The 16,286-nt window shown below is 42.0% G+C and overlaps 1 protein-coding gene and 1 non-coding gene across 2 annotated transcripts; one reads left to right on the top strand and one right to left on the bottom strand.

Moving 5' to 3' along the window:
• Nucleotides 1-1,032: 1,032 nt before the first annotated feature.
• Nucleotides 1,033-11,407, bottom strand: LOC118490426. Its single transcript, XM_035988064.1, has 7 exons — nt 11,299-11,407; nt 8,577-8,635; nt 6,135-7,094; nt 5,163-6,038; nt 4,602-5,036; nt 1,271-2,754; nt 1,033-1,198 (listed from the first exon to the last, which is right to left on the bottom strand). The coding sequence occupies exons 1-7, from the start codon at nt 11,405-11,407 to the stop codon at nt 1,033-1,035; spliced, it is 4,089 nt and encodes a 1,362-aa protein (XP_035843957.1).
• Nucleotides 8,911-9,016, top strand: LOC118490984. The gene has a single exon (XR_004890209.1). It is a non-coding gene; the product is annotated as a small nucleolar RNA R71 (small nucleolar RNA).
• Nucleotides 11,408-16,286: the final 4,879 nt, after the last annotated feature.

Genomic DNA, 16,286 nt, shown 5'->3' with positions numbered 1-16,286 from the left:
CCTAAAATGGGTCAAACATGAACGCAAATCAAAGGGACTTCAAGGTTGTAACGTGGCTAGGTGTATAGGGTAGGAAATGGAATATATATGAGTAACGAAAATTCGGCCCGGTCTTTTTATTACAAACACAAACACCAACTAACAAATATGCACTACTATATACAAGACAATGAAACTCTTTCTCTTTTTTTTTCTCATTGCTTTTCCTTTTTTTTTTCTTTTTTTTCTATCATACGATAACACATTAACCAAAACTACTTCAAACTCACAAAACTACTAATTCTATCACTAATACTATAAGACCGGGTCAAATTTGGGTAGATTTTCAAGTAAGTAGCTAGGGGAAACAAATGATAAGCTTTAAAGGCACAAAATGGGCAACTAAATGACCAAACCCCCGCCCCTCTCACTACCATGCTCATATATATAACTTATGAGGTCCAACCCCCCAAATCCCACACTCGCTCACACCAACGACGAGGCTACCTAATGCCCTTATCCTTCCTACATTCATGTTTAACTAAGGATTCAAATCGCATTCAAGCACAAGTTCTAACGCACCCCCACCCGTAGCCACTCTCATCAAAGATTATTTATGTACACGTGTGGCTACAACTCTCACCAAGAATGAAAAGGGTAATAAGGGTTGCCGGTGCATTAACTTGGGATAAATTAGGGCGTCAAGATTTCACATTGTTTTGCTCGGCTTAAAATTTTTTTTCAAAAATCTTCAAAAAAATTCCCCCCATCCCCACACTTGGGATACATTGCCCCCAATGTATGGCTTTGGGAGGCTTTGATCACTACCTCAATCAACATCCACAAAAAGCTTTTCATCTCAAACCCCAAATTTATTTTTGTATTTTTTTCATTTTATATTTTTTTTTATGTTTTTCATTTTAAACACGACACCACCAACCAACACCAACCCAACAATCAATCACATGATCAATCACCACCCATCCTCCCAACCATAATCAACATAAACCAACAAATATATACAAACTATACAAAAGAGAGAATACCACCTGATCAATAATAGCGCGGTCCTAGGGGCCCAAAGATGGATGACATCATATCATTCCACTCTCCAAACCCGAATGCGCCGCTACTGCTTCCCTCTTGTTGTTGTGGTCCCTCTTGCCGCCTTGGATCAAGCCACTGAGAATGGTGGAGTGGTGGAGTCGGATAAGAAATGCTACCATCATAAGGCGGCAATGAAGCATAGTCCACATGTTGTGGATCTTCAACAACCGGCCTTCCGGCATGCCAATCCGCATGCATCCGCCTCATTTGATCATCATGATATCTGTTATTAGCATCTACCTCTCGAGAGTATGCGTGGGTACGGTTCCATGACTCATTGCGATCGAAGCTATGTTTTAACGACCGCTCTATGCTTGCACTATTCCTTGTGTTTTGGTCATACAACGTCCTCTCCGGCCCCGACCAAGTATCAAAAATGGACGTCGGAGGGCGTTGGCTCTCGATCACCTCTTGCATTGAACCACTATAAGCCCACCCCGGCACATACGGTTGCTGCGCGTAGTCGTAGAACGTACCACCATGACCACCACCAAAAACCCCAAAACCAACATTTGCACCCCCCTGCGGCTCCTCTGCATAGTCCTCGTCCCCACTAGGAACCAACTCTTCATCGCTTTCCGGTTCATCCGGCTCTCCCGGTAACAACTCCCTTGCACCCAATTTCAATGCCCTCCACCGTTGACCCTCTGATTTCAACTTGTGATAACGTTCAGACTGAGTATATGTCCAAACGTTTCCCAACCTATCCAAAGTAAAAGGCTGGTGCCTTTTCGTCAAACCTCGGTCTTCGGATGTGAGTGCCTTCTGCTGTTTCATCAAACCCGTTATGATGCGACAGTACGGGACGATGTCTCTTCCGTATTTGTTCCGGCATATCCACAAATGGTGCATAATCAGGTAGCGTATTGGAAAGCGTGGGGACCCATGCATCAATGAATACAGAACAGGTATCTCTGGAAACCTCACCTGTTCTTTATCGCCTCTTCTTGGAATGACATTAAGCAGGCAGATTGTATGCAACAGTTTTGCTTCTATCTTCAAATTCTTCCGGTATAACACACCACTGTACCTACCGGGCAAAAACAAATCCGCTAGCATGTCGTTCCATCTCACGTGCTTCTCTGGTTTGAGCAATAAATCATCAAGCGTGGGAATCATGTACTCCTTAGCCGGGAGACTGTCATACTTTCCCAGCTTCTTCAACGTGTCGAATGACATCTCAACTGGCACCCCATGTACCATCCCGATCAACTTCATTTGTGATGGCTTGTTGAAGTTGTGACATTTAAGTGTTGCCATCCACTCCTGAATCTCAGTCATAAATAGATTGCTCTTATCTTTGTCAAAACACTTGAGCGCTCCTTCCCAGCCCAAAGCACGAAACTTAGCAAACACCCCGAACTGGCCAAACTGGGGTTCATCAACCTCTTTTTCACAAATAAATGCGGCAGCCTTGTTTTTCAATTTGTTCATACAATCGTTGTAAAGTGTTGGCTGCCAAATTTCTGTTTGATCATCCAACGACCCCGAATTCCACACCGGCTTATCACTCGGGTCTAACTCCATCTGTTCTTCTTCGCCTTCACTTTCGCTTTCACTAACCCTACCCATATATTGCCTCTTCTTTGATGGTTGCTCCTTTTGCTTGCCCTTGCCCTTTGATGAAGATGAACTTGAACCCGCTTTTTCCTTGGTCCTTGCCATTTCCTACACACATGAGGCAAACAACAAAAACAAACACCAAATTAAACCCTATTTTCAAAATCCTCCCCACACTTGCTTGTTATCATGGTTGTAGATGTTAGTGAACCAAAAATATATCAATAATTTTTCAAAAAAATTGGGCATGGTGTCTCTACAATGTAGAGCATCCCAAAAGTTCACTACTTTAACCACAAATCCTACATCTACAACCATCAACCATGTTCAATAATCACTTTCATAATCATATCTTAACAACAAGCAAGTGGGCAAGAACACATAACCTAAATCACCTTGTTCTTCATAATGTAGCACCAAAATATAACAAAATAAGCGTTCATACCTTGTTTCAAGATGGAAGAGTGCTTGTGAAACCAAAAATCCCAAAACCCCCAAATTATCTCAAACTAGGGTTTCAAACTTCGACCCCAAAATTGCGTTTTCTCTGAAATCTCTCCTCACAATCACAAAGCTTGTGAAAAATTAGTCAATTTAGACCAAGATCCCACTTGATTTGGACAGGAATTGAATGTTTTATGAGAGATGGAAGGTGGGAGAACAATAGAGGTTGTGGGTTCTTAGAGAAAAGGAAGATGGTGATGGAAAGTGAAAGATGAATGGGTGGATAGGGTTTATTCCCGTGGCCAGACTTTGTTTGTATTAGATTTTATTATTTTTTTTTTACATGTGTGCGGACCCCAAACGACGGAAACAAGAAAGCTGCGTACCGTAATTTACGGTCTCACCGTAAATTACGGTGAGACCTGAATGTCCATTCTTGCATCGTAATACAGTAGAGATCTACCGTAAAACCCAACAATTTTCAATGACCACCGTAAATTACGGTATTACCGTAAATTACGGTAATCACTGAATGTCAATTCCTTGCCGTAACTCAGGAGGTTTTCACCGTAATGCACACAACTTTTTAACCTCCACCGTAAATTACGGCTGTACCGTAATTTACGGTGCTCGCTGGGCATCCACATTTTGACAAAAACGAAGTTTATATGACAAACTTCAGATTTTTTTCTTCTTTTTTTTTAGTTTTTCGATTTTTTATGTTTTTTTTTAATTTTTTCAAAAACTTGTAAAAATTACCCTACCCCCTCAAAAATCCCGTGTTGTCCTCAACACAATGTAAGAGTAATTCGTGACCCGAACATCCCCACACTTGTTTCGAACACGGACTTCGAGGAACTAAGGCAATTGTGCAAATATACAAACAAAACAAACCGAAACTACTATGTACACTACCACCAAACCTGGGCCTCTCATGGTTGTTCCTCGTCGACCGGGCGTAAGATGTAGCCCGCTTTGTCAAGCTCCAAATTGTTGATGTCGTTTCCTTCCAAGTACGGCTTCAAGCGGTGACCGTTCACCGTTTGTTGTTTTAACGTTTGCTCATCTTGGATGTCCACGTCACCAAATCGCCCAACTCTTCGAATAACATACGGACCCATCCATTTGCTTTTAAGTTTGCCCGCGAACATTTTCAATCGAGAGTTGTACAACCAAACTTTCTGCCCCACTTCAAACGTTTTCTTGCGCAACTTCGCATCATGCACTTTCTTTAGCTTATCCTTATAAGTCGATGCACATTCGTACGCCTCATCTCAAATCTCTTCTATCTCGCTTAATTGTAACTTTCTCAACCTACCCGCCTCATCGTAATCCGCGTTGACCGTCTTGATCGCCCAATGCGCCCGATGTGCCAACTCCATTGGCAAGTGACAACCCTTACCATACACCATCTGGTAAGGTGTTGTGCCAATCGGAGTCTTGTAGGCCGTACGGTACGCCCACAAAGCATCATCCAACTTGCTCGACCAATCCTTTCTATCCGTTCTTACCGTTTTCATGAGGATCTCCTTGATTTGCCGGTTGGACACTTCGACTTGTCCACTCGTTTGCGGATGGTAAGGTGTGGCGACTCGGTGGTTCACGCTATACCTCTTCAATAATTTTCCGAAATTGAAGTTCTTGAAATGTGAACCACCATCGCTTATAATGACCCGCGGAATTCCAAAGCGAGAGAAGATGTTGGATTGAACAAATTTACAAACAACCGAATGGTCGTTTGTTCGTGTTGCAATAGCCTCAATCCACTTCGAGACATAATCCACCGCCACAAGAATATAAAGGAAGCCATTCGAATTCGGAAACGGACCCATAAAATCTATTCCCCATACATCAAATATCTCTACAACCAAGATTGGTTGTAGTGGCATCTCATCCCTCTTCGATATGCTACCCATCTTTTGGCAATTTACACAATTCCGGGCGAACTCAATTACATCCTTGAAGATAGTGGGCCAATAAAACCCACAAGAAAGTACCCGATAGCCGGTTTTATGCCCACTAAAATGACCCCCGCAAGCGGACGAATGAGCATGAGTTAAGATTTCTAACACTTCCGTCTCGGGCACACACCTCCGTATGACTTGATCCGGTCCGATCTTGAAAAGATCCGGCTCATCCCAAATGTATTGCCTCACTTGGACCATGAATTGTTGTCGACGCTTTTTGGTCCAATGAGTTGGAATGGCACCCGTGGCTAAATAGTTGACATAATGAGCGTACCACGGTGCAACGAAAGTGGACACGGCTAACAACTGTTCATCGGGGAAACTTTCATTAATCTCGCTTGCATCATCGGTCCCTTCCACCGGTATCCGAGACAAATGATCCGCTACTACATTCTCACTTCCCTTCTTGTCTCGGATCTCTAAATCGAACTCTTGTAATAACAAGACCCACCGAATCAAACGCGGCTTCGCATCCTTTTTCTCCATTAAATACCGAACCGCACTATGATCCGAATAAACCACTACCTTGCTTCCCCAAATATACGAGCGAAATTTATCCAAAGCATACACCACCGCTAGTAATTCCTTCTCGGTTGTGGTGTAATTAAGTTGCGCTTCGGATAAAGTTTTGCTTGCATAGTAAATAACCACCGGCTTCTTGTCAACCCGTTGACCCAAAACTGCACCAATAGTGGTATCGCTTGCATCACACATTATCTCGAACGGCTTTGACCAATCGGGTGGTTGCAAGATAGGCGCCTTGACCAAGTGTTCCTTCAAAACAGTGAAAGCTTGCATACACTCGTTAGTAAAATCAAACGGGACATCTTTTAATAACAAATTGCATAAGGGTTTGGTGATAACACTAAAACCCTTGATGAAGCGTCGATAAAAACCCGCGTGTCCCAAGAATGACCTTACACCCTTAACATTTTTAGGAGGTGGCAAAGATGATATTACCCGTATCTTTGCCTTATCCACCTCCATCCCTCTTTCCGAAATCACATGTCCCAACACAATGCCCTCTTGCACCATGAAATGACTTTTCTCCCAACTTAGCACTAAATTTTTCTCAACGCACCTTTTTAAAACCTTTTGCAATTCGTTGAGACAAGCATCAAAAGTAGTGCCAAAAATGGAGAAGTCATCCATGAATACTTCGAGCGACTCTCCAACCATGTCCGAGAAAATACTCATCATACATCGTTGAAAAGTTGCCGGAGCATTACACAAACCAAATGGCATTCGCCTAAAGGCAAAGGTGCCATATGGACATGTGAAGGTGGTCTTGTGTTGGTCATCCAGGTGTATGGCAATTTGATTATAACCCGAATACCCATCTAAGAAACAATAATATTTTTGACCCGACAATTTTTCAATAATTTGGTCAATAAAAGGTAGCGGGAAATGGTCCTTAGAAGTGGCGGCATTCAATTTCCGGTAGTCAATACACACCCGCCATCCGGTAAACGGTCGGGTGGCAATTTGTTCACCACTTTCATCCTTGACTACTTGAATGCCGGCCTTCTTAGGCACAACTTGGGTGGGACTCACCCAAGCACTATCCGAAATCGGATAGATGATTCCCGCATCCAACCATTTAATTACCTCCTTTTTTACTACCTCCCTTAGGTTCGGGTTCAACCGCCTTTGAGCTTCTCGTGTCGGTTTGGCATCTTCGGTTGTGATAATTTTATGCATGACGATGGATGGACTAATTCCTTTGAGGTCGGCAATCGTCCATCCAATAGCACCCTTGTTCGCTTTTAACACCTCCATCAACGCTTGCTCTTGTGCCAATTCCAAATTAGAGGCAATAATGACCGGTAAAGTGTCATTATCCCCTAAAAATACGTACTTCAAATGGCTAGGCAAGTCCTTGAGCTCCAACTTTGGTGGTTCCTCCAATGATGGTTTTGTACCCGAATCGATTTCCACCGGTAGACCCTCGAATTGGTGGGTCCACGGTGGTCTACCTTCTTTCATTGCCATAGCATCTTGTGCTTCCTCTTCAACCCGTAGTGCATAAGCATGTACCTGTTCAGAAAAGTCACACAGGCAAATATCCAAACCATCCTCCTCATACTCATGCGGGTTGCATCCATCTACTATATCTGCCATGAAACACTCATCAACACCGTTAGCATTAGAATTGTTAGTAAAAACATTCAAACGCATTTTTCTGTTTCCAAATGCCATATCAACTGTACCAAATCTACAATCGATAATAGCATGTGCGGTGCTTAAAAATGGCCGACCCAAAATTATGTTTTGTTGTTGTTTAGGGTCCGCCGATGAGTAATCCAACACTAAGAAGTCCACCGGGTAATAAAACTCATCAATTTTTACAATAACATTTTGAACCATACCCCGAGGCAACTTATGAGACAAATCGGCCAAAACAACCGTCGTCTCCACCCTTGCTAATGGACCAAAGTCATATTGGTCGTATAAGCCCCCCGGTAAAATGCTAACTCCGGCTCCGAGATCTAGCAACGCCTTAGCCATTTGAAAATTACCCACTTGCACATTAATCAATGGCGTGCCCGGATCTTGGAGCTTAGGAGGAAGCTCCCCATTCAACACCGCACTCACTTGCCCGGTTAAATCCACCCGCTTAGGCACTTTTTTCTTGTTTTGCCTTTTTTGTGTACATAATTCTTTTAAGAATTTTGCATAAGTGGGGACTTGTTTTATTGCATCAAGGAGTGGGAGATTTATTTTAACTTGTTTGAACATATCCCACATCTCCTCCTTTTGAGGACCTCTTGACACAATAAAATTTTTCTTTCCCGGGTCAAGTAGGGCCGATGGAAATGGAACTTGACTCGGTTCACCCTCAACTTTTTCATTCTTTTCACTTTCACCCAAACCCGGTTTTTTAATAATTGGTTCTTTTGATTTAACCGGTGAAAGTTCATCATCACTTTCCATTCCCGTGATGTCCTCAACCACCCCCTCGACCAATTCGGGTGACAAATTGGCCTTAAACTCTTTCCCACTTCTTAGAACACTAACATGGTTAATATTAACGTTACCTCGTGACGAACCATGTGAAGGGTTTACCTTAGTGTCGCTTGGAAGTTGACCCTTACCTTTCTTTAATTCCGCCACATCGGTTGCTAATTGACCCATTTGGGTTGTTAGTGATTGGATGCTTTTATCACGAACCTCGTCTTTTTGCATTCGCACTTCGTCTAATTGGTTCCGTTTTTGCATCTCCATTTGCATGCTCTTTAGCATCTCCATCACCTCGTTTCCACCCGAAAACCCCCCTTGTTCTTGACCCGTTTGGTATTGTTTTTGATACCCTTGGTTATTTCCGCCTCGATACCCACCTTGGTTATTGTAAGATGGCCGTCAACCAAAATTACCTTGGCTACCTTGAAAATTTGGGTTCGCTTGATTTGACGGGTTCCCATATCTAAAGTTCGGGTGATTCCTCAATCCGGGGTGGTAGGTATTAGAATTCATGTTGTTGTAGTTCCTACCACCTCCTCCTTGACCTTGACCTTGAACCGCATGGACTTCCTCGTATTGCCTTTCCAACATCCCTTGGCAGTTTTCAGCCGCATGACCTATTTCATTACACAAAGCACAAACATTATATATTTGGTTAGTGGTTTGAACATTACCATCATCTATGGCGTGCACTTGTGGTCGGTTAGTGGTCGGTCGGGCTCTTCTTGAAGCTTGAGCTTTCCTCTTTGATGTCGTTGCCATGCTTTCCAAAAATTCCCAATCTTCATTCTCATAGTTCGTTCCAAACGTCCCTCCGGTGATAGACATCAAATCACGTGCGTCTTCGGCACTCAACCCCTCATGAAAGGCGTTCATCAACTCCCATAACTCAATTCCATGATGAGGGCAGTTTTTAATCATCATGTTAAAACGCTCAAACGCCTCATGAAACATCTCACCGTGTTGTTGTTGAAAGCTTCTCAATCCCTTCCGCGCATCATTGGTCTTTTGGGCGGTGTAGAATTCATCCAAAAAGGTTTGTTGCATCTCCCCCCATGTATATATTGATGCCGAAGGCAAAGTGTAGAACCACTTCTTTGCCTTATCCTCCAAAGAAAACTGAAATAAGACCAACTTGACTTCATCGGCCGAAAAACCTTGACTCCCAAAAGTGTTGCAAATTGAGTCATAGGCCTCTAAATGGAAATATGGCTCCTCCGTTGCTAACCCTTTGTACTTCGGTAAACTTTGCAACGAGTTTGTTCTTACTTCAAAAGTTCTCCCTTGGTTGTTGTGAGGGATAACCACCGGTGAAGGGTTTTGAGTAATGATTGGCCTGAAATGTGCCTCTATTCCCCTTGCTTGTTCCCTAAGATGCCTTCTTGGAACGCCCAATCGACCCCTTGGACGAATAGGACCCATTGGTCTTGGTATAGGCCCTTGTGGTGCAATTAGTTGTTGGGGCATCGGTGGGTATTGATTCGGCCTTTGAAATTGTGGGTGTACATGTTGTGGCCTAACTTGTTGCAATGGAATGGGTTGTTGGATTGGTGGCCCTTGTGGTCTAGGCCGAATGTGTTGTGGTATAATTTGTTGTTGTGGCATTCCACCAACGCTTGCCATTCCTTGAGATTGACTTTGCAAATACCCAAACTCCCCTTGATCACCATAACCTCCATAACCATACCCATCATCTTCATAACCCTCATAATCTTCAAATCCCTCATCATAACCATCTCCTTGAATTCCTGAGGTCTGCCCAAATGGGATGGTCGAATACTGAAAGCCCGACTGTTGTTGTTGTGGTCTAAAAGATGAAGTAGTATGCACGATAGTTGAATTGGGTGCAATTGTGAAGGTGGATGATGATTGACCCGTAGTTGGGGGAAAGAAGTGAGATAATGGTGGGATTGTGGTGGATGGATCGTAGGTGATAGTAGGCTCAGTTTGAGTGGTGATTGGTTGGGTGACATTGGATGGTGTAAATTCAGCGGTGGTATTAGGTAATGTAGTGTTTGGTGATGGTTGGGTGGAAGTAGGTATAAAGGATGAGGTTGTTTGACTGGTTGTAGGTGGAATCTGAGAATCAGCCATGATGTTTCTCGGTGTAATGGGTGAAGTGGGTGAACCAATGATTTTGTTTTCTCGCACTAAAACTCGGTTTTGTCGTAGCGTTCTTTCAATTTCCGGATCAAACGATAGCGGTGATGACCTGTGAGAGCCTCTAGTATGCATACACCTGAAGTACCTGCACACTAAACACAACCAGCGTAAACCCGAAAATAACAAACAAAACTATTAAATTAACACACGTTGCGCACTACTCCCCGGCAACGGCGCCAAAATTTGACGTGATGTCGTGGGTCACGCAAACTTAATCCCCAAACAACTGTAGTTAGTGGTAGTAGGGTATCGAACTCAGGGAGTATGTGGAAGATGTGTCGATTATATAGCTTCGTACTTAAACTAATATTAAACTAAATTGCAGAAAATTAAAATTCAAGATTGTGGATTGTTGTTTTAGAAAACTAAATTAAGAACTAATTCAAATCAAAGTTGGTTGTAAACAATTAGGAGAGAACAATGATCACCCTAGGTTTCAGTTTCTTTAAACAGTTGTGTGTAATTTCACTAGAAAGAGTAACATAGACATAACTCGTGTATATGTGATTGAAGTGATAAAAGGGGACAAAGTACTCGGATTAGATAACGCGAGGTTGTTTCCCGATGACCTATTAACCAATAACCAACCCTAACCCTTCCCGTGATATCTCGGTTGCCAATGGCACCAAGAACGTACGATTAAGACTAGAAATTGCAATATTGATTAACAAACTACAAACAATCAAACATACACCATGACATTCAAGCAACGCAAGATATCATTCTAGAAATGCAGAAATTAAACACACAAAAGTTTCAGAAACATTCACCTAGGATGATCACCGAAGAGTTTAGCCGGACATGGCTCGGTGAATCATCATCAACATCAAACTAGTGTTCATACGAATCAAAATAACAAACCGAATGATTGAAAATGTTCACAAACCCAACAAGTTCTCCAAATTCGCCCCCAAAGTGTCCAAGAACCGTCCAATCATGAGATAATACCAAAAGACACTCCCAAAACGATTACATAATGGCAGTTACATTTTTTCCTCGCAGGCTCCACCGTAAATTACGGCTCCACCGTAATTTACGGTGGACATCAATTTGTTACGGCAACAACAGCCTGTGTTACGGTGGGGAATAAACTGGAAAATGGTCTACCGTAAATTACGGTAGAACCGTAATTTACGGTACTCGGCTGCTTTAACTTCTTTGTTATTCTTTTGTTCTCCTCTCGGCCCGTTTTCCACCAAAGCCTCCAAAAACTGCTTTTGATCCATCTTTTAGCTCCTAAATCGTACCTGAAACATAAGCATCGTAGTTATCTAATTCAAGATAATTACACGGCTAAATGGAGGATTATTTCATCTTTTAACATGCTTAAGGGTTGTCCAAAGGACCACCCGTCACTCACTCAACAAAACACTGGATGTTGGAGGTCTGTCGTTTTCGGTCCTCATGTCCCTATGGTGCCAAGCGCAGAGGACGCCAAAAAATCCGTTCCTAAACCATCTGAAAATTACACTGAATTGGATTTTCAGAAGTTTGAACTGGATGCCAAAGCGTTTAGCATCATAGCCTCTGCACTCCCCAACGAAATCTATGCTGGACTGTTACATTGTGACAGTGCAAAAGAATTGAGGGATGCATTGAAGGAACAGTTCGGAGGAACAGAGGAGGTTATCGAAAACAACAGGGAAATTCTGAATCAGCAGTATGAAACGTTTTGTCACATCAAAGGGGAATCACTAACCCAACAATTTGAACGTTTCAGTTGTCTCATCAGTGAACTAAGGCTTGTTAAGGTTACATTTCCAAATGCAACCCAAAATAGCAGGTTCCTTAGATCATTGCTAGAAAAATGGGACACAATAGCTTTTGTCACCAGGAATTCAGCTGAATTTAAAGATCTGACCCTGACCCAACTCCATGGTAGACTCCTGACTTATGAAAGGGAGTTGAACCAAAAAAGGAGGTTGCAAGAGTCTGGTAATGTTGTCGATAACTATTCATTCGGCAGCACAGCTCTGTTCGGTCAGGAAGAATCTGGCAGTAGCAGTAAGGATCAGAGTTATGATCACTTTATTGACATAACATCTGGGGGTAACTTTGCCAACTCTGATCCTCACTCAACGAATTATGCTTTCACAGCAAATTCTGAAAGCCAGATGTCAGATAATTTGTGCTTTGAGCTGAATGATCTGCAACATTTTGATCCCACTGACTTAGAGGAAATGGACATATTGCATCAGTTGGCCTTGCTTAGTGTAAGAACAAGCAAGTTCTATAAAAGAACAGGGAGAAAATTTCCAGGGCTTCATGGAAATTTAGGGTGGGGTTGGATAAATCTAAAATCAAGTGTTACAAGTGTAGTAGGCTAGGTCACTTTGCTAGAGAATGTAGGAGTCAAACTACTGCTCCCATAATAACTCACCCTAGCACAAATCCTAGACCACAACAACAAAACACTGTGCACTATACCCAATATGCCCCTGCAGCACATGTTAACACTGCTCATTATGAAGCAACCCCTGTGCCGGTGCATTATGTTCAAACCACTGTTCCACAAATTCAGTATGTTCAAGCCCCTGTCCCTCAGGCACAAGTGCAACCTGCTGCACCTCAAACAACTGCTCCAACTGTGACACAACCAGATCAGCAAAGCTTTTTCACACAAGGCTTTGTTGATTGGAGCAGCATGCCTGAGGAACTTAGTGATGAAAATTTTGCTCTATATGCTTCTAATGATGCTTGTAATGATGAATTTTGTTTGATGGCATTAGAGTCAATATCAGAAGGGGATGAAGCTGAAGGTGAATGGCTAAGTGTTGAAACAGTGGATGAAGTTGCTGAAGTAGTGGTTACTGCAGTTGCTGGTGAACTACTGCTGGAAGAAAATTCAGAAATCCTGATTGAACCACTAACCAACCCCTGGTCCAAAGAAGACAAAGAGGAAGAAGGACCAAAGGAAGCTGGTGATGAAGAAGAGAGAGCTGATGAAGAAGATAATCATCGATGTGATTGTGCCATGATGGCTGCTGCTAAGGTATCACCTCAAGTTCTTGAAAAACTGTGTTCAAACAACTGTATTATTGCATTTGCTAACATTAAAGAGGTGAATGAAAACCTTAGAGATAAAATCTTGTCTGATGAGGTCAAATTTGAAAAGTCATTGAAAGAACTGAAAAACAAATTGACTGAAAAAGATAAAGAGATCAGCAGTTTGAAAGAAGAACAAAGCATAACCAAAACTCAACTCCAAACTATGGTAGAAAAATACCAAGTTTGCAAAAAGGAGTTAGAGTCTACCTAGATCACCTGTGAAAGGTGGGTGGAGTCTTGCAAAGGGTATGAGGTTATGCTTGAGAAACAGCTTAAAAGCAATGTCAAGTTTGGTATAGGTCATAGAAAATATGATGACATTGCAAGCACTGCTGCAATGCAAGCTGTTTCTTCTGAGATCATACCAACCAACAAAAATGGCCAAGAGGTTAAAATAACCGACAAACTTGGTAACAAAAGTACTCTGGAAAGATCTGTGGGATCCTTAACTTTTGAGGAAATTGAGAAATACCAATTTAAACCCACATGGTCTGATGAGTGTGATATCCTTGAAAATTTCAAACCAATGGATTTCACAACCACTGATGGTGTCAAAGCTCCAAAAGCAAGAGTCATTCCTATCAAAGATATCCCAATAGAGGTTCAAAACTCTGTTGCAAAGGAATCTGAGAAAAGGAAGAAAAGAGAAAAGATCAAAAACTTGTTTTGTGAATTATGTGAAAAGAAGAATCATCTAACAAAAGATTGTTTTCATCTAAAAGCATATGATATAAACAAAACAAGCAACATTTCACTTGCTGCCAGCTGCACCATCTGTGGTAAAAATAACCACAAAACTAAGGAATGTGTGTATCTCAAAAACTTTGATGAAAAGAAAAAAGAGTACACTGCAAAAACATCCTTAAGTTCATCAGCATCATCTGTTAAGTTCACCAAGAAACAACCACTGTTCATCCCTGTCCAAACTGCTGTCACAAAACAGCTGAACCAAACATCTGTTCAAAGGGATGTACAGGTGACAGATGCACCTCCAGCCAATCAATTCAGAAAAGGAAAGGAAAAAGCATCATACCAAAGGATTCCACACGTTTATGAGACTTACAAAAAGCCCTCTAAACCAAAAGTGAACAGGCATCCTTTTGGTTATCAACAGATGATAGGTCAAGACCCCCAACAGTGGTTAGAGAAATACATTTCCAAAAATGTACAAACCCCTGAGCTAACCACTGTCCATGCATCTGCCTCCATCCCAGGCACTGTGAGACCCTATCCAAAGCCCTGTTGGATTCGGAAACCTGTTTGAACTAATCCTTTACTTCATGTGCAGGGAGCTTCTGCATGCTTAGATAGTTTTGGTATGTAGATAGTGGAGGCTACAGGCACATGACAGGATGTAAAGCCCTTCTTCAAGATTTCAAAATCCATGGAGGGGGTGATATATCCTTTGGTAATAATAGTAAGGGAAAGGTTCTGGGGTCTGGTACTGTAAAGTCTGGAAATGTAAAATTTGAAAATGTCAATCTTATTGATAATCTGAAATCCAACCTCCTGAGTGTGTCTCAAATGAGTGATAAAGGGTTTGGATCATTCTTCACAAAGGATTGTTGTAGGATTATCGGACCAGAATTGGTTAGTAAGATTGAAGCAATAATCAAGAAAGGCTCAACAAAACTTGTTGCTCAAAGAAGTGGCAATGTTTATGTTGTTGACATGTCAAGAGAGTGTCCCAGAGCTGATGCCTGTCTGTTCTCAGCTGCCTCTAACAAAGAGACAGAGCTATGGCACAAAAGACTGGGACACACAAATCTCAAAACAATCAATGAAATTTCAAAAAATGGCTTAGTAAGAGGCTTGCCACAAAAATGTTTTCATGTCCTGAACACTGTGTTTCCTGTTTAAAAGGAAAACAGCACAAGAGCTCTTTTAAGTCCATTGAAGAGTCCAAAACAACCCAGTGCTTGCAGATGCTGCACATGGATTTGTTTGGCCCAGTGCAAGTCATGAGTCTCAAAAAGAAAAGATATTGTTTGGTTATTATTGATGACTTCTCTAGGTTTACATGGACTTTCTTTTTACATTCTAAAGATAAGACTGCAGGCATTTTGCAAGACTTTGTGATACAGGTTGAAAAGCAATTTGACCTTCCAGTAAAAGTCTTCAGGAGTGACAATGGCACAGAATTCAAAAATAAGGAGTTGGATGCCTTCTGTGTGAAGAAAGGGATTGTAAGGCAGTACAGCATCCCTAGAACACCAGAGCAAAATGGAGTTGTTGAAAGAAAAAACAGAACATTGATTGAGGCTGCCAGAACCATGCTTGCAGATTCAGGTTTGCCATTAACTTTTTGGGCAGAGGTAGTAAACACTGCTTGCTATGTCCAAAACAGAGTGTTAATCAACTCCAGGCACAGAAAGACTGCTTATGAAATTCTGTATAAAATAAAACCATTAATCTCATATTTCAAAGTTTTTGGTTGCCCATGCTTCATTTTGAACTTAAAAGATTCTATATCAAAATTTGCAGCCAAAATCGATATGGGATATCACTTGGGATACTTATCCACTGCTAAGGCCTACAAAGTGTTTAATACACGGACCAAAGCAGTGGAAGAGACTTTGAATGTAAAGTTCAATGAACTTTTATCACTGAAAATCCCTGCAAATCCTGCAGAATTGTTTGATCTTGAAAAATTCACCTTTGAAAATACTGCTGTCAAGACTAACACTGCAGGTCCATCAGAGGATTCATCACCAGACTATGGATATGAAATCATCATTCCTCAAAAGTCTGCCTCAAGAAGGGGAGCATCAGCTGTTCAAAACAGTTGTCAAAGTAGCCCCTTAACCACTGCTTCCACCTCATCAAACACTGCTGACAAAAGTCCTCAAACAGTGGATCAAAGTCAGCAGATGTTCACACCTTTACCTCCAATGCCTCCACCTTTTGAAGCCACTGCTGGGTCATCAAAGTCACCAGCAGTGGTTAGCTCAGATGATACACATCTGCAGCCTTCACCACAAAATGCCATCATTCCCTACCAAGGAGAGCTAATCTTCTTGAAATCTCATCCACCCGATCAAATCATTGGCAACATCA

This window comes from Helianthus annuus, chromosome 3 (assembly GCF_002127325.2).
Source record: "Helianthus annuus cultivar XRQ/B chromosome 3, HanXRQr2.0-SUNRISE, whole genome shotgun sequence".
In the NCBI taxonomy this organism is placed as follows: domain Eukaryota; kingdom Viridiplantae; phylum Streptophyta; class Magnoliopsida; order Asterales; family Asteraceae; genus Helianthus; species Helianthus annuus.
This window is presented reverse-complemented; position numbering and strand designations above follow the sequence as displayed.

Bases quoted from the DNA above. Each gene is read 5' to 3' on its own strand.
- LOC118490426 (XM_035988064.1), bottom strand. From the start codon at position 11,407: ATGGATCAAAAGCAGTTTTTGGAGGCTTTGGTGGAAAACGGGCCGAGA. The intron at 8,636-11,298 runs GTAATTTACGGT...GTAATGAAATAG, and splicing joins CCGTAAATTACGGTTCTACC to GTCATGCGGCTGAAAACTGC. The intron at 5,037-5,162 runs GTGTTAGAAATC...GATGTAATTGAG, and splicing joins GGTGTGTGCCCGAGACGGAA to TTCGCCCGGAATTGTGTAAA.